The 20,784-nt window shown below is 41.1% G+C and overlaps 1 protein-coding gene across 2 annotated transcripts; it reads right to left on the bottom strand.

Annotated features, from left to right (window-relative positions):
- Positions 1-61: 61 nt before the first annotated feature.
- On the bottom strand, positions 62-11,552 carry rbbp8 (retinoblastoma binding protein 8). Of its 2 annotated transcripts, none has more exons than XM_030079862.1 (20): positions 11,364-11,552; positions 10,660-10,711; positions 10,229-10,405; positions 9,515-9,557; positions 9,276-9,371; positions 9,037-9,128; positions 8,293-8,365; positions 7,660-7,838; positions 7,469-7,576; positions 7,214-7,278; positions 6,373-6,440; positions 5,206-5,455; positions 4,775-4,964; positions 3,848-3,933; positions 3,422-3,524; positions 2,864-3,025; positions 2,709-2,760; positions 2,192-2,279; positions 1,963-2,104; positions 62-703 (listed from the first exon to the last, which is right to left on the bottom strand). In XM_030079862.1, exons 3-20 carry the CDS (start codon positions 10,356-10,358, stop codon positions 606-608), a joined length of 2,025 nt encoding a protein of 674 aa, XP_029935722.1. In that variant the 5' UTR covers positions 10,359-10,405; positions 10,660-10,711; positions 11,364-11,552; the 3' UTR covers positions 62-605. The 2 variants fall into 2 exon arrangements, with proteins under 2 accessions (XP_029935722.1, XP_029935721.1); XM_030079861.1 differs by having other exon boundaries at positions 7,660-7,841; positions 11,364-11,551.
- Between the last annotated feature and the right edge of the window lie 9,232 nt (positions 11,553-20,784).

Below are 20,784 nucleotides of genomic sequence, written 5' to 3'. Positions count from 1 at the left end.
TAAAAAGCAGGACTCTCAACACGACACTGGGTTATATAATCAACATTTTCAAAATACTTCCAACAGTTTAAAAAAAATGTCCATTTATTTATCCAAATATATTCAAAGCACCAAAGGGAACGTTCATGTGAAATACACAAACATGTACACAAAACAAGCTGACAAACTTTCACCTATCCCCGGTGCTGTCTATCCAGCAGTGTGCCGCAGGTTTCCCAGGCTCCCAAGCATGCAAAAACAATCACAGAGACCTGACGTAAGGCACAGCCCTCAACAGTTTCATGTCAAAGAACACTGGCACACGGATCAATCTGCCTGTACTGAGGCGCAGAGAGATGGGTTATTGCCACATACTGGAAACCCTGCCAAATCTCACAGAAACTGAATAGACTGCACAACAAATACCTGGGAAAATATCTTTTTTCTCTATTTTGGATGAACTGTTCCTTAAAGATAATCACCTGTGGTACAAATACAAATTAAAAAAGACTCATGTATAAATAAGCTATGTTATTACAAGTTTCACAGTTTCAAATTAGTGTCAAGCCTCTTTACAAAGGTAAATGGGTAAAATCAGATTTTTTTGTAGGAAAAAAAAAACTTTGTTAGGTGTCCCTCTCCTTGCTTTTTGGGGAGAACAAAGCATTGAAAGGTTGTCTTCTCCGTAAGCGTGCCTGTGGATTCTTCTCTTCCTTGATATAACCTGGGAGGAAAATGTATCTCAGTGCTCAAGATAAAACTAGAACAATCATTTGTTTCAGCTGGAGAAGAGTTTAGCACAACTGTATTTGGTATTGAACTCACTTTCTCACCTGATAGTACAACACAAATCATCTTACCGATACACTACACAGCAAGCATTGTAAGTCCAAACTTAATTGCCTTTTTCATTGATTGCCACTGTGAGGTGCTTTTTTATGAAGCTCGAGACTTGATTATACACTACTCACAAAAAGTTAGGGATATTTGGCTTTCGGGTGAAATTTATGGAAAATATAAAAATTTCACACTACAGTGATATTATATCATGAAAGTAGGGCATTTAAGTAGAAGCATACACTGGTGATTTCCTCATCTCAAACAATTTCTTGAAACAAAAGCCAACAACAGTGGTGGATATACCACAACAAAAAATGTCAATGTCTCAATAACTTGTCATGTGCCCTTGAGCATCAATTACAGCTTGACAACGACGTCTCATGCTGTTCACAAGTTGACTTATTGTCTGCTGAGGCATGGCATCCCACTCTTCTTGAAGGGCGGCCCTCAGGACATTGAGGTTCTGGGGTACAGAGCTCTGAGCCTCTACACAGAGACTCAGCTGATCCCATAGGTTTTCTATGGGATTCAGGTCTGAGAAAGTGCAGGCCACTCCATTTGAGGTACCCCAGTCTCCAGCAGCCGTTCCCTAATGATACGACCTCGATGAGCTGGAGCATCAAACACCTGATGTGAATTTTGCCGTTAAACTCCTTGTTAGAGAACAGCAACTTGTGCAAAAAGTACTGAAACACTGAACAGTTGGACATGTGCATTCAAAAGTTTACAGAAGGTCACATTAAGTTCACCTGTAAAGGTTAGAATGCATTTTAGGTTCATCCTGAAATTTCACCCGAAAGCCGAATATCCCTAACTTTTTGTGAGTAGTGTATATATACAGTACAGGCCAAAAGTTTGGACACACCTTCTCATTCAATGTGTTTTCTTTATTTTCATGACTATTTACATTGTAGATTCTCACTGAAGGCATCAAAACTATGAATGAACACATGTGGAGTTACGTACTTAACAAAAAAAGGTGAAATAACTGAAAACATGTTTTATATTCTAGTTTCTTCAAAATAGCCACCCTTTGCTCTGATTACTGCTTTGCACACTCTTGGCATTCTCTCGACCATCCTTTATAAGCAGCGTCTGCATCTGGATTTCTGTTCAGAGAACAGTGAAAAGTGATCCACTAACCTCTTTCAATGCAGGTTTGAGTTGATGGGAATCCAACTTCCCAGAAGTTTTCAGGAGTACATGGAGGAATATACCGGAAGCGATGCCTTGAACAGGCAGACAACTTCTTTTGTCTTTCCTCTTCTGGAAGATGGGCGTAATACTGTGGAAAGACATTGTCTTTTAAAAGATGCTGAATGCAAAAATATATCGATTTAACGATTTACTTCATGATGAAGACAGAACTCACAGTTTCACACTCCTTGCACGTGGTACCTTTCAGTTTTCGTCTTTCGTCTTTCTTGCGAACTACTGCCACATGTGCAAATGTTGGACCTCTGATCCAGGGAGAGAAAAGTCACGTTGTGGAGAGTCTAAATTGTCTGTTGTCAAAGTGAACTTGTGAAATACCTGGGATGCTCTAACAAACAAATGATTTAAAGTATCATCTGTTGCTACATGTCGCACAAATGTATCAGTTTTCCTCACATTATAGTCAGATACATTTATTTATAAAGGACATGCATAGTTAACAACTGATCATATGGACAATGATGAACCAGAGTGAGCACCACACAAATAGGCTCATACTGGCAATTCAGATAGTTAGGTACCAAGCCATAGAATTTCAATTAAAAAACATAAACAGACTGTGATGTGCTGGTGTCTGAAAGAAAGAAGGAAACAGAAAGAAAGAAAGAAAGAAAGAAAGAAAGAAAGAAACTTTGGCAATCAGTGTTGACCCCCCAGATCCCAAGCCCACTCACCTTGCTTTGTTTTCTTTACTCTGAGCTGGAGAGTTTTCAGGAGGATTGTGCTCTTTTTAGGACAGATGAAAAGAAACTTATGCTTAAGAACCGAAACTTTGTGTAAAATCATTCATCAATCAACTGATAAAGAGTAAAACCCTGAAAAGTCCTACCATCTTCCTCCTCCTCCTCCTCCTCTTCATCATCATCATGATCACCATGCTGATGGAGGGGTTGGGTGTGGCAGGAAGGTGACATGTTGTAAGACTTGTACTCTCCATAGGCTGTAGTGTCAAACATTTGATCCAAACTGTCATCTGCCTTCTTACATGCACCTGGAAAAGCAGATGGATGAAGTTGCACAAATGCTAAAACTAGAAGAAAACAGATACATCAAGTGCTGTAAAATGTTGCTTTCAGTGGCTGCTCGTTGCTTGTTCTCACATAAATTTATTATCTGTCTGCGCTTATGTTTTGTGTTTATGTGTTTGATAATCCATCAACCTGCACAGGGACTGCAGATGGAAATTAGCCTGCATAGCTTAATCTGGCACATTAACATGATGGACTCAAGTGCCCATGTTCATTAATGTGCATTCTCTTTTTTAAATACAATAAACATAAATATGTAACCGACATCAATCAGCCTCAGGCGTTTTTCTGAATATGATCTCCTGGATATGAGGCAAACAGTCTGTGTGACTTAGAGTTTGGTGGCTTTTTGTTGTTACCAGACACACTGCTGTCTCTGGGTGGGACCCCCCCGTCCTGAAGCTGAAGCAGGCTGTGACTGATCAAAGTGCAGTCATTATCCACCGGCTCCACATGCTGCTCCTTTTGTTAAAGCAGACACACACACAGCACAGTGTCAGGTCACAGGGTCCAAATACAGCTCTCCAAATGTAACAAGTATGATCAGTGAAGATGACAAGATTACCATTTACAACCCATCTCTAACAGCTGCCTGTAAATGTACTGCTCATATTTCCACCAGATTTAATCCTGAGGCTTTTCTACCTGAGAAGCAGCCTGATGAACAAACTCTGAATTTTATACTAAGCAGTGGAACTTTTAATTCATTACTCTCATGTTACATTTGGGCAAGTAAATGTCCTACATAATACTAAATTATACTATAGAGGGTAGTGTGACTGTACCTGGTCAGCTGCGCAGGACTCACTGTCATACATGGACAGAATCACTGCTGGGTCAATACTCCACATGGGCTCCACATGGCACATCCCTTCAGGACAGTAAAACTATTAAGCATTTACACACAACTGAATGTACAGGGCTGTGACAGTAAGGATTTTTTTTTTTTAACACAGTGAAAAAGCAACATATCATCACACCACTACCACTGGCCAGTGTCTCCAGAACCAGTCCTCCTAGTGACTTGGATTAAAGCTCTGCCTGAGGATCTCTGAACTGCTAGTCTTTGTCTCGTGTCTCTATGACCTTCTGTTCTGGAGAGATAGGATTCTGAAAACTTTCACATATCACAACTGGACTTTTGGATGTATCACTGGAACCAAACCTCCTAGCAACTCAGAACCAGCGTCCACCTGGAGTTTGTTTTGGCGCTCTGAGCAACACTTTTTTTTTTTTTTTTGGTCCTATGTCTCTATGAGCTTCTGTTCCAGAGTTATAAAGTTTTGACACTTTACATTTTCACAGATCTCAAACTAACTTTTGGACATATCTCCAGAAGCCAACCCCCTAGTGACTCAAAACCAATGTCCACCAGGGGGTTTTGGGTTCTCTGAAGACACTGTTTTGTCCCTTGCGTCAAGGTATATACAATTTTGACACTTTCACATATCTGAAATTGACTTTTGGTCCATAAAAAAAATGTAGTGATGACGGTAATGAGCTCAACCCCACAGTATGCACCACACAACCACAGTAATGCAGTTACTATCACAGCCCTATGAAAGTATTTCTGAAATCAAGCTGGCACTTTTTGTCTCCATGCTTTATTGTTTTAATTAGCTTTTATCCGTTATTTTAATGCATTTCATAATTTATCTCTGTTGTTGAAAGTGTCAGATAAACGTTAACACGCGTCAGGCCTGAGAGCTCACCATCAGCTGGGGCGGGTGGAGCGAGGGAGGCGTTCACATCCTGCAGGGGGGTTCTTTTCCTCCCAACACTGTGACTGTCCACATCTCCGTTCACGTCTTCGTTAGTCTTCCTGTTTGTCCTCTTGGGAAAAGGGCTGACACAGGAACCGTCTGACTTGTGGCCTGAAGCTCCGTGTTGTGCTGACAGAACCTATGATTAGTTAAAGGATCAGCAGGGCAATTTAAAGGCAAGCTGAGGTATTATTTTATTACAGAATCAAAATAAATGTGTAATGTCTAAGTATAAAGTGTAATACATGTTAAAAAGGGAGCATTACGTAATCTACGGCTTTTATCAACCTTGACTGGGGAGTCGACACTCACAACATCACTCCAACTCTAAAACAGCAGCATTCTACTGACATGGGCTGGCGAATGTACACAAATCCCACCTTTTGGTCAGGTGGCTCCTTGAGAGGGGTGGAGGGACGTTTGATCAGCTCAGGCAGCGTCTGCTGGCCTTCCTTCTGTTTCTTCTCTTCTTGCACCTCGTGGTCCTCCTCCTTCCTCCGTTTGGCGATGTGAAGGTAGCTGTCGCCTGAGCCCCGTTTGACGCTGGGCAGCAGAGATGGAGACCTTTCCAAGGTCGAGTCCAGACAGTGGGTCAGTGTGGATGAAGACGCGAGGGAGGGCTGATGAAGCCTGAAAGTAGATCCACAGATATGCACATGTTCTGAAATGCTTTTCAGTTTGATCAGATGAATAGAGGAAACAAAATTCACTGAAAATGATCAGCAAACTGACTAGGAACTAAGAAGATAGCCAGAGGAAGTGCCATGGCAGTCCAATAGTCCACTCAAGTATGTGAATGTGTAGAATAAAAGCCAATTTAAAAAAAAAAAAAAAAAAAAAAAAAAACAAGCAATAAAACTTGGCAATTTGGCAATAAACATTAAGGTTTTATTCTTTTTTTTTTTTTTAATTGTTTTCATCTTTAAATTTTGGGTCTATTAACTTCATTCAGGGCTTTCTTAACCATAAATTCTCTAGTGTTTTAGACTGTCCTGCCAATGGCTTGTGTAATTTCTTGTGATCAGTCATCAAATGAAAAAACTGATCATAGGATTATTATCACAAATTTCTTCTGCACAAATTTACTTATTTATTTATTTAAAACAAGTAAACTGAGCTATAGTAGTTTCTAACAGAACTTCTAGTAAAGTCATTGCATGAGTGATACAACGGGAAAAACACATTTGCTAAATCAACTCTTCAGTCTAAATCAGACAAGCAACCTTTGATGTTTCTATAGATGGAAAAACTAAATCTGGATTCAAATACTGGGTAATTATATTCACTTTCAGTTAAATTACACTAAATAAATATATTCAAATCTTTCAGAATTTTGAATTAACAATGTGACTGGGCTGCTGATGGGTATCTGAGATTTACATGTCGTGTTCACTGTTCAACTCTGATGTTACTTGAAATAACAGTAAGTTTTTTTTACATATGGAGAGACTGGCCACAGCCAAGGTTTTAATTTCAATGATCTTTAAGGTCATAATAATGTCATTACTGGTGTGGATGCATTCTGTTCCAGTCGCTGTCAGTCCTACCTTAAACGACCTTTACACTTATTGGGAGATTTCGAGCTGCTCTGCAGGCCTGGAGCTGTCTCTGTACTCTGAGGATGAAAAAAAAATCCAGACAAGAAAAATCTCAGACATAACTCAGAAGCTGGAATACCTTTTTGTCGCCAATTCAAGATTGACGGCAAAACAAATCAAGACAGAACATTTTTATAATTTTCTTCCAAATTGCTCATTTTATAAAGCAGATATCTATTTAACCTTGTTCACTGTCAAATTGTAATGCATTATATTAATCAGTGAGTCTCATGAAATGTACTGTTTATGAATAATAACAGTATAATAATAACTGACTCCTTCACTGTTTGTCTTTGCAGCTTTCTTGTGCCAGAGGATTAGCAAGTTAGCCAGATAAATTTCAAAAGTGTCACTGAATATCTTATGAAAACTTGTCTGTTTGTAGCAAAATGTCATCGGGACTCATTATCCTACACCGAACATTCAACCTTTGTTTTACAGGCTCAAATCACTTTGACAGCATAATCTTTTCCACAGTTTTCTAGCTCATTTTCTTCTCCTGTTTTGTGGAATACCTTCCAGGTGTGGCCCGACTGAAATCTCCCTGCCGTCAGAGACTGACATTATTCTGAAGACATTACAGCCTTAGATAATACAACCGAAAAGTCAACATTCACCAATCTTTTCAAATGACAGAAATAAAGTTGCAGTAACTGTTCAGCTAACTGCAATTGTTGGCACTTGGCAGCTGACTTCGACATTTTATTTTGTTTTATTAAACAAGAGCCGGACTTGAGAATGGGCTCCAGGTATCTCCTCACAGCTCATTGTGAAAGGAACTGTAGCTCACCAGGCAGTCAGGAAGGTCAAAGCCACAAGTCTCAGCCACCACCTCCTCCAGAGGATGACTCATATCTTTTGAAATGACACAGAAAGAGCTGTTCAGCCTACTTTTACATATCTTTTTACATGCTGTGCTAGGCAACTTTGGACAGCATTCACCCCAAATTACCCAGAGATGAAACTGAAATAATCAATGCAAAGCTGCTGTTTACAATTAATAGACAAAGTAAACACAACAGGAGTCATGTGAATAAAGCCTTACTCAAGGTCTGGGATGTGTCCATCTGGCATGTTTCGGGTACGAGTACATCTGCTTTGCCATGGTTCTCCGAAACTTCAAGAGACTCCTTTTTCAGCTTGAGCTGCACCTCTACCAAAAGACAACACAACTCATTTAGTCAGCATCTGAGTACAGGTGCCACATCGAGGCCAGACGTGAGCTTACAAACGCACCACTGAAGAGCGAGCTGTGACACTGCAGTAGAGGCATCTCGGCATAGCGAACATGCTTGGATTTGTTGTTATTTTTGCGTCTCTTCAGTTTGTTTGCCATGGGCAAGGAGCTGGGCAGGATCGGCGAGTCTGGAATGACGCCATCTTCCTGTTCCGGAGAGGTCTGCTGTGGCTCTGGGCTGCTAAAAACAACACCAGAGATGCTTAGCTTGGAGATGTTGGACATAGCCTCAGTATTTCATTAGGAATTCATTTGTTTTGCATCCTCAGAAGTGTGTGGAAACTGAACCACCACCTGAAATTTTTTGAAGCAAATCCCGCCCTATCACCTTGAATCCCACTGACACACAAAATCAAACTTCTCCTCCACCTCCCCGTGTATTCATGCAGATAAGATGTGGGTAAAACACAGAAAAAAATGTGTTTGTACGTATTTCTAAGTCTCATTTTTTTTAAAAACACAATTTGACAGCAGTTCACAGTCACAATCAAGAGCTGAAGGAGCAGTACAAAGCCACAGCCTGTTACTTAGCATGTGGAAAACAAACGGTGAGTAATAGAGCCATTTATCAAATGAGGCTATTACACTGTTTGTGTCAGCATGCCTCAATAATGCTGAAGACACAAACTTACCGAGACACCTTCAGTTTTTCCAGCTCAGCGTTTAGCCTTCTGTTTTCATCCTCAAGGCTGTTTTTTTCATTCTCTGCAGAAAAAAAATGGCAAACCACGGAATAGTGAAGTAAAGCTGAAGCCAAACTTGCTAAATACAACATGTGGCACAGACCTGCTGCCTGCACTAACATGGCCACCCACTGATGTCAGAAAGTACATTTTCATACAGTCAAAGGTCATATTAGGTGACAGCTCTGCTCCTTAAGTCGTGTGCAGTCTCCATCAATACACATGTGATACCATAGGTACAGACAAGTCCCAAAACTGTATACTGTAGGAAGCAAAACCACAGGTGAGCTGAAGTCTCCATTCATACATTCTGGACTACACCAAACCTGCATGTGTTTCAGGGTTAGGGTTCTGTCCTCTTTTTTCCCAGTTTACATCAGAATCAAGGAAAGGAAGAGTTGGATTCATTCATTCATCAAGTGTATGATGAGACACAGTTTTCTACTTAATCTCTATGATGTTTAAGACACCGAAGCTGATGAAAGGTCTAATAAACAATCCTAACAAATCAGATTACAGGATCAGACTTAATTTCTACTTATTCTGTCTTTTTCTCTTTATACGATATCATCAGAAAAACAGAATCTTTTCCAGCATCTTCCGACTCACCTAACTTTGTCACACATGATACAATCCACCCATCTGTATTTATTCCTACAGTAGATAATAAAACAGAATGATGAGTAAACTCACTGAGCGTTGCGATGAGGTGCAGATTCTGATTCTGCTTATTTTTCATGGTTTCCTCCAAGATGGCACATCGATCACACACACCTTCCCGAAGCCTGGAACCACAGGGAAGAGTTTTTCTTTACTAAAGGAAACCTTTCTTGAACAAAGTGCTTGTTGCATATATTCTATAAAAAATGGTGGCCAGGAATAGAGTTTAGCTTTGACATTAACATCCTTGCTAACATAAGAAGACACGTTACCTTTCCTCTAGGAGACTGATGGTGCTCTGCAGGGTTTTGTGCTGCTCCTTCAGCTGCTGGTTGCGACTGTAAAACTCCTCGAGTCTCTGTGCATCTCTGCAGAATACAAACGGCACTTCAGCTTCAGCAGTGGAGGTGAGTTAATATCACAGAAACTTAACAACTTGCTGAGAAAAAACATCAGTAAACGCTGTAGTAGTTTCACTAAAACCATCATCACTGTAACACTAGTTACTTACAAACAGCGTTCTTTTTTCAGCTTGCTCACTTTTGCTTCCAATTCTGAAAACAGCAAAAAGTGCAATGTTGTTTAGTTTGGAATACATAAAAACACTAAAGTAGCATTGCATTTGTACACAACTGGTATAAGAGATTTCCCAACATGCAAGACATGATGTAACTATCACTTATGCTTTTAAAGTGCTGTGTGTGCCTAAACAGAAACTTTGGCTTGGATATTAAAAGAAACAGAGGTCGTCTTCCTGTCATGTACAATTAACAAGATCAAACCAGATCTAAATATCCAGAGCCCAACCTCAAACAAAAGCCAATTAACCCTCCTGTTGCCTTCAAATTTACTAACATTATTTAGAAATTGGGGTCAATTTGATCCCAGTAATTTGTTTTTGTGTCAGCTACTTTGTGTGTCTTGTTGACTACCTAAATAGCTCTTTAAATTCAAAACCCCACCTTATACATTAAAGTTGTCATGGGAATCATGTTTGTCCCTTCCAAATGTCACATTAACTATCAATAGCTCTGGCACTACTACAGGTATGGTTATAGTTACAGCTGAAATGTATTAAGCTGTAAACTGTATACTGTAAAGTAACACATTTGTAAAATGCTCAACACAATTCATCCCATTCCCTGTCCAGTCCTCAAAATTCCATGACATTCCAGAAAATCCTGGACCAATTGGGAATGCTCAAACATACGTCACTGGTCACTACCTTGAAGTGCTTTTTGGTGGCAATCTCTGAGCTGCTGCCATAAATCTTCAAAGAGGTCAGCTGGTCTGGAGGCTCCGCTCAACGCAGCGGTGATGCTGCTGCTGCTGCTGTTAAGTCCAGGAGTGCTCATCCTCCACCCACTGACAGGACTCAGGACACACAGCGCCTGGACACAATCTGTTTCACAAGCAGGGCACAAACCGACTTCCAGTTATCAAACAGTAGGATTGGTATCACAATATCTTGTGTGGCGATACTGAATTGTATACTTGGCATGGACACCAAGTATCGATACTGTATTGCCAGGAACTGATGCAACATTTACAACACAACAAGTTTTTCTGACAGAGATGGTCAGTCTGTCTACTCAACAGTCCCATTGTACAGCAGTAAAACTGACTAAAGTGAGGTAAGCAGAGTGAAAACTTTACCTTATTGGATAAAAAGGGTGTTGACAAAGTTTTGCCTTGGGGACATCATTTGCTGTTGGAAAAAGGCAGTATATTACAACACATGATATCGCAACACTCAGCATATTGCAAAATGTTTAAATTGGCAACACAATCATATCATGACTTGAATATGACGATAATATCGTATTGTGGGGCTTTTGATGATTCCCACCCCTATTAAGCATAAATGCAAACTCCTGTGTGACGCTGTGAGCTCAGCCTTCCCCTCAGTGCTCAGTGGAAAAGGGGCACTTTAACTCTGCTCCAACATGAGCGCTAAAGGGCTCATGTCCCTTCCTTGTTTCCTAACACACGAGACTTTGTTGTGACCTGGTTTAATAACGCCAAGCTAAAACCACGCGTGTTTTCTGCTGGTGCACAGACAAGGCACTGACAGGATGGAGAACCCCTTGAAGTAAAGTTACATCTGCCTCTCTCCGTGGAAAAAAAACAATCATTATCAGCACAGACACTGAGCCGCCATGAGCCGCTCACATAAACACAGCAGCCAGGCTACACAGCGACACAGTAACTTAGAAAACGACACCGCACAGTAGCTTATCGGAGCTTTCTGGAAAAAAATGAATGGAGTTTAGTGTGACTGTGGCCTACAGAGGGCGGACTTTAGCTAACATTAGCCGAATAAAAGTGCGCAACCCTCGCTGTACTAGCGCAGTATTTACCTGCTTGTTCCTGTCGGCTGTTCCTGTATGAACTGGGCTTTTCGACTATTAGTCGCTCGCTACATAGCTATGAAAATAACCGTCAGCACACATCAATAAGTCGCATGACAAGCAGAGGACGGCACAGGAGCAACACTTCACAACAAAAATCTAATTCCGCGCGCCGAACTGGATGATGGGAATGACAACCCTCTCTTCTTCTACAGCAAAGAGCAGCAATCGACTTCACAGTGTAGCACTACCACCAATTGGACTGGAGTAGTAAATGAATTTGTTCCACCTGTGCCTCGTTGTCTCTCTCCTCCCTCCTGTGTGTGTGTAGTCCATGCTCCTCAGGACTGGTAAGACATCTTCATTAGTTGAATCGCTGAACTATCCCATGCAGCATGCAGTGTCACTCATCACTCCTTTCAATGCACTGTATTTTTGCATTACAGATAGAACAAGATTTCAGGCTCCTGTTTGGTGAGGTCACTGCCAACAAATTCTTGGAAAGATGGCCCAACAAACAACAGTCAAAGCAAAAGTTATAAAGGAAAGCTATGGACTGGTGCCCACCATAGAGCTCTTGGAATTAATGCGCAATGTTGAGTCAGCTGCAATAATTTTTTTCAATTCTTAATGTAAAAAAAAAAAAAAAATCGATACTGTTGTAAATGACAAAAACTGATAACAATAACACCATAACATTTTATGCATAATGTTATAATTTATTACATTAATGGCCAAGTCAAATGTTGTACAGTTGCCAAGAGTTTAAAAACTACCAATAATGTAGTAACTTCCAATATCGTTACATTTATTTTCAGTTCTTTTTACAGAGTAATAGATGATGTAATAACTGACCAAAATGAATGAATTAATAACATAACTTGCCTTGCACAATCTAACATTATTGGCAGGCTAATATATTACTGGTCAGATAAAAATTTAGCTGCCAGAAATTGTGAGTTCAAGCTTCAACTGATGCAGAATGCCACCTTTCTTTTCATCTTCCTATTTTCCACTTGTTGCTCAGAATTGCCTAAAATTGCCCGGCCCCGACCATTGCTGCGCAGCAGCTATAATTTTGTCTTTTGTCTTTTGTCTTTTTGGTTTTCGGTCATTGTGTGTGTGTCACTGCTCTTTGTGCTTCTGGTACTCCTTGTCTTCCTACTTTCTTGGTTGAGTTATAAAATACCAGTAGCCTACATGCCTGCTTGGTCTTCTGTGTTTGGGTCCTAACATAGGCGGAGTTTGGGGGGGCATTGCCCCCCCTAGCGTCTGAAATGTGTCACTACATTGAGTCAAAAATAGGTCCAATATTTTTTTTTTCCTGTATACATATCTATAAACATTTAAGCAATGCGATATAATAAGATTATTTTCAGAAATAAATCTGAATTACATTATGTTTGGTATTGTAATAAATAAAATAATAATAATAAAAAAATGTTTGCCCCCCCAGCGCAAATTTCAAACTCCGCCTATGGGTCCTACCTTCCTTCACATGTAACACACAGTAACCATGAGATGCTGAACAACTTCCTGCTCACTCCTTAAATAATCCATATCCTTTATTGCCTCAGCCTGATTCAACTTCATGCACATCTACAGTCAATAAAATGTGCATTTCACTGAATTTCAACAAATCCAGTCGAGTAAAATTCATCAAATGATGGTAAGCAAGCTAAAATACAAAGATTTATAAAAATATAAAATACACGTCACAAAACTGGTTTAATTTTTTGATCAGGTAATAAAATGGGGTACATAAAATAATAAAAATGAGAAAATTAAAGACTCAAGATGAGTGAGGCGCACCTACTATCACCTCAACTTGCTGCTGAGACTCATCATGTACAAGCCCGGAGTGGCTAATCGGGAGGACCGGGACAATTCCCGGTGGGCTGGTCTGATGTTTGGGCCGCGAGGGCCGGTGGTCACTTTTTTTTTTATTTTTTATTTTGTGGGGGTGTTCAGTCATGGCAGTGGGCTGATCAGGTATGCTGCTTACCGCTGTCCCTGGCCCGCCTCCGTCTCCACTTTTTTTTTTTTTTTTTTTTTTTTTGCTGACGCACCCTGACGTAACACGTCCATGCACCCAGTCAGTGGTGTTTGAAAGATGGAAAATAGAAAGAGCAAGGGTGGCGCGGAGAAGGCAAGAATTCAAAAGAGGAAAGCTTTGGAAACAGACGCAGCCAAATCTGCTAAATTTGGCAACTTTTTCACTAAAACGAGCTCGTTTGAAATGACAAATGACGATGAAACGGGTAAGGCAAGATGTTGAACTTTGCCTGCAAACCACTGTTCAAGTTAATTAATTATTAAGTCAATAAACTGTGTGGCGTTGTGACATATAACATAACGTTATCTAGTTTAAATAATAGAATGATGCGACGCCACATAACTGGGAAACTTTGTCTTGTAGCCCCTCAAAGTCAGAAGCAAGATCCAGCACCAAGCACCAGCCATGAGCCCACAAGTCCAGAGTGGGCAGGTAGGATTGCTCATTGAGTGAATATTATTAGAATTAATATAATGAAGAGTATGGTTTAGATCTGCTCTATATGAAAAGTGTCCTGAGATGCTAGATGATTCAGCACTACATTAATGAAACTGACCTGAATTGATCAGAAGGCTTTGTAAAAAGGGGAGATTTGTGCTGAGAATTATTACAATCTTTAAAATGTGATTTGGTGTCAGAAGCAGGTGTGGGGGGTGGTTGGAGTAGTAACATGGAAGAGCACAAGGCAGTAATTTCGCCTAGGGCGGCAACGTAGGCACAACCACCACTGATCGGATGGACCTCCAAAACAACTCATGCAGGACCTCGCTCTATCATTTTGTGTAAAATAAAATATACCAGAGGATATAAACAGCATTGCATTTAAATAAAAATGTAAAAAAAAAAAAAAAAAAATCTTTTCATCTCTCTATTGAAGACACTTACAATGTTTTTACATGACATGAACACCAGTGCTGACCTTTCACAAGATTTCACATCCTCAAAACGTGCCCAAAACATGTCAGTATTTGATTATGTTGCAGCCATAATCAGAGCCATTTTACACAAATGAAAATCAACAAAACCCTCCTGTTCTTGAAGTTGTTGGAACATCTTCAAGCAATAACTTTTCCAGACATGATTTATAATTTCTATGCTGCACTAAAATAAATGAATGAATAAAAATATCACCATTAAATAAATTTGCAAAGATTGTTTGAATTTATTTTGGTTTGATGAATTTAATTTGAGTCTCTGTCGTCCGACCACCTCGGCCTCTTAGCAGCAAGCGACTCCCAGCTCCCAGCTGCTGAACTGGAGCAGGAGCAGCTGCTCCCAGTTCAGCCTCTTCTTCTGTACTGGGAGATACTGGTTGAGAGGAGATGAAGGTCTGGAATTGTCCAATGAATCATCATCGTCCCCCCTCTCCTCCTCCTCCTGTCTCTACACGGTGACACGGTCGAGGAAGGGGCGCCCCTACTCTTCCTGGCTTCTCCCCTCGTCTTCCTCTACAGTCCAGCTGGAGGTCCCAGTGACTGTAGGATCATCATCAGCCTCATCCCATGGAGGTCCCAGTGATATGGGGATCATGGTCAGCACCCCTTGAAGGTCCCAGTGATTGTGGGATCATGGTCAGCACCCCTGACCATGGGACCCCCTAGGTCCCAGTGATTGTGGGATCATGGTCAGCACCCCTTGAAGGTCCCAGTGATTGTGGGATCATGGTCAGCACCCCTTGAAGGTCCCAGTGATTGCGGGATCATGGTCATCATCCCATAGAGATCCCAGTGATTGCGGGATCATCGTCACCATCCCATAGAGATCCCAGTGATTGCGGGATCATCGTCACCATCCCATAGAGATCCCAGTGATTGTGGGATTTCAGTCTTGATGAGTGCTGAAGATCCAAATGATTGCAGGATCGTTATCAGCTCTGTCTCTGTGTCAAGAGGAAAAGACAAACTGTTACACTCTGCACTTGAAAGAATGAAGAAATTAGAAGTAATTAAAAGTAGTAATGAGTAAACAACTTAAGGGAAAATCTTTCAAATAAAATAAGTTAATAAAATTAATCTTACTTTAATGTGGGATGATGGATTTAATCCGAGTCGCTGTCGTCCGACCATCTCGGCCTCTTGACAGGCGACTCACACCTCCTGCCTGTGGAGGGACCCTCGTCCTCAGAGGAGCCATCATGCTGCCTCTTCATAGGACGTCCCACAGCAGGAGTGTCCTCCGTCCTCCTCCTCTTCAGAGGAGGTCCCTCAGCAGAGAGCTCTGCTTCATCAGGACCCCTCTCCAGAGCCCTCCTAGGAGACACAGCAGGTCCACAACAAGGTTATTACTGTCAACAAAAACTAACAAATTCATGAAAACTAGGTGTGAATAAACTAAAATTAAAATTAAACACTAATGAAAAATGCAAAACTATATTAACCTTGGTCCTGAAGGAGGCTGAGGCTCAAGCTGCACCTGACCTCCCTCCAGATCCTGAGGAGGCTCCTCAGGCGGCGGTGGAGGATTGGCAGGCAGCTGCGGTGCGGGGAGCTGCTGAAGCCACTCCTCCACCTCCTGGATCTGGTCCAGAACCTCCTGGGCCTGCTGATACAGCTGGTCAAGGCCAGGTGCAGCTGGCTGGTCCTGGTCCTGTCTGAGGAGGTCCTGGTTGAGAGGAGATGAGGGTCTGGAGTTGTCCAGTGGCCCATCATCATCCTCATCATCCTCGTCATCCTCAGGCAGAAGGACCAAGGCAGGGAGAGGACCGAACGCCTAGATGACATAGAAGTTCTGTTACATTATGTTATGTTACGTGATGTTAAGTTTCTATCACAAAGTAACAGAAAATTTCCTTTGATAGCGTTCAAAAATAAATAAATATCTCACATTTAAAAGACATTTAAACACACACATACCTGCAGGCGGTTCCAACAAGGAGGAATATGGAGTTGGTCTAACTCCTCCTCCTCCTCGTCCTCCTCCTCCATTGTCCTCCTCTTGAGAGGACGTCCCTCAGCAGAGAGCTCTGCTTCATCAGGACCCCTCTCCAGAGCCCTCCTAGGAGACACAGCAGGTCAACAATAAGGTTATTACTGTCAACAAAAACTAACAAATTCATGAAAACTAGGTGTGAATAGACTAAAATTAAAATTAAACACTAATGAAAAATGCAAAACTATATTAACCTTGGTCCTGAAGGAGGCTGAGGCTCAAGCTGCACCTGACCTCCCTCCAGATCCCGAGGAGGCTCCTCAGGCGGCGGTGGAGGATTGGCAGGCAGCTGCGGTGCGGGGAGCTGCTGAAGCCACTCCTCCACCTCCTGGATCTGGTCCAGAACCTCCTGGGCCTGCTGATACAGCTGGTCAAGGCCAGGTGCAGCTGGCTGGTCCTGGTCCTGTCTGAGGAGGTCCTGGTTGAGAGGAGATGAGGGTCTGGAGTTGTCCAGTGGCCCATCATCATCCTCGTCATCCTCTTCCTCCTCATCAGAGCCGAGGCTCTCATATCCAGAGTCGATGCTGGATCTGTCCTCGTCATCCTCAGGCAGAAGGACCAAGGCAGGGAGAGGACCGAACGCCTAGATGACATAGAAGTTCTGTTACATTATGTTATGTTACGTGATGTTAAGTTTCTATCACAAAGTAACAGAAAATTTTCTATGATAGCGTTCAAAAATAAATAAATATCTCACATTTAAAAGACATTTAAACACACACACACACACACACACATACACACCTGCAGGCGGTCCCAACCAGGAGGGATATGGAGTTGGTCTAACTCCTCGTCCTCTTCCTCATCCTCCTCCTCCTCCTCCTCCTCTTCATCAGAGGAGGTGTCAACGAAGAGAGGGAAGTCGAGGAAGGAACTCTCCTCCTCTTCCTCGCTGCTCTCCTCGTCTTCCTCGTCTCTGCCGATGGCCCAGATGTTCTCAGGCTCATCGTCGGCTTCAGTTTCACCATCAAAAGGAAAAGACAAACCGTCACACTCTGCACTTCAGCTGAACGATATGAGCCAGATAATTCAAGTTCCCCTCCAGCCGTTTGTTAAGCCCCTAAAAGTAATCACTCAAAATAGTCATTAATAACAATTAATTTTACATTTTTTCCATGAAAAACATCCCTTACTATCTTAAAAAATGCTTAAATATAGCTCTAATTCTTGCCCTAATAAAAAATGCACAGCTCTGTGTGTGGACATAGTCTCTGCCCCCCCGCCTGCCTGCTGGCTGAGCGGCTAGTAACCAGAGCTCTGTTCACAGGAAGATCATCCATGACATTCACAAAAGCTATGGCAAATTTGAAAAGCTAAACATCAAAAAAATATTTTACACTAATATTGTTCATGTGAAGCCATTTTGAGTTGAAGAAAAATATCTTTGAGTGGAGAACAATTTCAAATATCTGAAACTTGTCTTGTTTGTCAAGGACAGCACAGTAAAGTCCCAGACTTATTTCTGCTGTGCTCCTCGAAAAATATGGCAGGAAATGTGAACACTACGCAGTGTTCAGTCCAAAATGTAAATTAAGCACAAAAGAAAACCAAAAATAAGTCTATTCCATGAAGATAAAATAACAAAAACTTCAATATAATCGCCAAAACTCTTGTGGCAATCCTCAAAACATCCACACATCAGACTCAAAAATCAAACAAATAGACAGATCTTTTTGTAAAAAATCAAACCCCCGATACTCACCAGGCCGAGGACGCAACGAAAGCATGGTTCAAAGTGTGTGTGTCGCACAGAAACGCTCGCAGAAGGCTCTCACGGTCAGCGTGTGTCTTTGCAGAGACAGCCGGGTGTGAATAAAGGCCCTGATCTCTCTCAGACGTTTTGCTGGACGTTCAGAATTCTGCTCCTCTGTGACGTCGTAATGCCGTTTGTGCTCCGCTCTGTTCTACAGCTAAAGAGGCTCTTTAGACACACAGCAACCAGCAACAACAAGATCTCAAATGATGCTTTGCTTCAATTCAAAACAGTCACCATATTTTGCAAAAGTCATTTAAAAATCACTTATCTGTCATGAGATGGATGCTCTCCTTCTTCTTCTCCTTCTTCTCCATAGTTAGTATAACAGGCGGTAGTTGCTCTCATGGTGATATTTGGAAAAGTAGCTGTTATGGTAGCTTCAGTAGTCATGGCAACAGTTGAAATAGTCGTAATAATTATATTAATAAAAAGTAATATACCTGCAGTACACACGTTATTTTGTTGTTGCTATTAATATATGCTATTACATTAACTGACAGTTATTAATAGCTAATTATTAAGTCTGGGGAGGTTTTTTTTTTTTTTTTTGTGAATTATTGTTGTAATTTCAGAGTTTTAGTGTCCCATCAGGGTCTAATCTAATCGTTTCAGAGGCTTTGCCACACAGACAAGAACAAATCACTGAGGGAAACCAAATTTAAAGATAATGACACCTGATATTCGCAGCTTCAGTCCAAGCCCGCACAATCAGACACATGGACACCTTAGTATGTTTTTGTGTGAATTTGTGGCCCCTTAAAAGTTGCTGGTGTTCACTTGGGTCCAGTTTTTCAAGGTTTTCAAACCTTTTGTCAGACTCTCTGTAATGAGGATCCACATAACAGAGGATCAGCGCTTTGAATCCCCCTCTATACGGCCATCTGCTGGACAATTAACATCAAAAAACGAACCAAAAATTCAAATTTGAAAAGTAAGTCAGCATTACTTTCAATAGTTGTGGCATTTTGAAAAGTAGCTGTTACTGTAGCAGCAGTAAGGTAGTAGACACAATGTAATAAGCTATTACAGTAACTGGCAGTTGCTAATAGGTTATTAATTACTGAAGAAGGATGTGTTATTAAGTTTTCTGGCAGTTTATTTTTGCGGTTTTAAGAGTTTCAGTGTCACAGTCTTGACATTTGGCGTGTAAAAAGATTCACTCAATTCATGATTCAAACTGATTCACAACACAGGATTCACGAGTCAATATTCTCATGATATTTTGAACAAAATTTGAATTAAGAAAAAGTATGATTTAATTTCCTTCCTTTTTGCTGCTCCAGGACAGCGGCAGCGCTCTGAAATACTGACCAGGGCCAACTTGCAGTTTGTGTTGTTTTGCCGTTTGTTAGTTTTGTTGGATGTTTAATGAACTGAGTGCAGCTGTCCACAAGCTGCATGGTGACATCTGATGATGCACATCTCCATATTTTTGCATTAAACTTGACAGTCTAAATGCTAAAAGAGACAAATACTCAAAACTGGGAAATGTCCTGACCCGACTCGAAGGAAGGACAAACTCTGGAGACCAGACATGACTCTTTACACTACAATGAATTTATTGAATTAAGGAAAAATGATTACATCGTCAGCTGTTGGAATCAAACTTGCAACTTTTTAGATACAGGACATTCTGTTTGGTGGGTCCAGCTGTTGCGGTGGTGGTGGTATTTTGAACCGTAACAGATGAAATACTAGAAGCTATAGTAGTAGTACAAGCAGTAGTTTAGTAGAAGTAAGTGATGGTGGCAGTGCACCTGCATTTCCTGAAACTCCAGCCTCATATCTCACAACATATAAAATGCACGTCACAAAACTGGTTTAATTTGTTGATCAGGTAATAAAATTGGGTGCCTAAAATAATAAAAATGAGAGATTTAAAGACTCAAGATGAGTGAGTGATGTCATTTGTGTCTTGTCACACTTTTTTATTGTTGTTTTGTTTTGTTCATTGCGTATGCTTGTTTCATTCTCAAGTTCGGTGTCGATTCTGGTGAATTTCGGCTGAAGGAGAAATCTCACCACCATGTCTTCCAGCATTTTATTAATTACACTATTTTGTCTAAAGATGGCGCTGTCTGGCTCCCTCAGTTTCCCATATGTCTTGATATCCACTCCTGCTGATGGGATTTTAACAAGCTTTGCATCTGGACACATTTCCAGCAAATTACAGTGACTGCCTAGAGGGCGCTATAATCACAAATCAACAAGTCCTCAACAACATCAGACTTGTTTCTGATTTTCTAATTAGGGGCCAGGCAGCCTAAGCTGCCAGGTCCCTCTTGTATTCCTGTGTGTTCTTCTTCTTCTTCTTCTTCTTCTTCTTCTTCTTCTTCTTCTTTCTTCCGAGGAAGTCCTACTTCCCGTGCGCAAAAAATCACCAAACTTTGCACAAAGGTCCAGTCCCATGCCAAATTACCTCTGCAAACACAAGCCAGTAGTCCTGATGGTGGCACTACAGCAAGCCTCTAAATTTCAAAACTTTGAAAATTCCTAATTTATCAACCATATGTGCTACAGCTTTGCAACTTTCATCAAAATGTAGCCCCAATACCAAAGAAACCTTTGTACACTTTACACTTAAACATCAGTTTTTCACTAATGGAGCAAATCAATCATTGTTAAAAACAAATGACCAACATCTCCATGCTGTCTAGATGCAATATGTGTATTTTCAGATTTTTGTCTTG

Source organism: Myripristis murdjan, chromosome 20, assembly GCF_902150065.1.
Source record: "Myripristis murdjan chromosome 20, fMyrMur1.1, whole genome shotgun sequence".
In the NCBI taxonomy this organism is placed as follows: domain Eukaryota; kingdom Metazoa; phylum Chordata; class Actinopteri; order Holocentriformes; family Holocentridae; genus Myripristis; species Myripristis murdjan.
The sequence above is the reverse complement of the archived record's forward strand: the minus strand, read 5'-3'. Positions and strand labels throughout refer to the sequence as shown.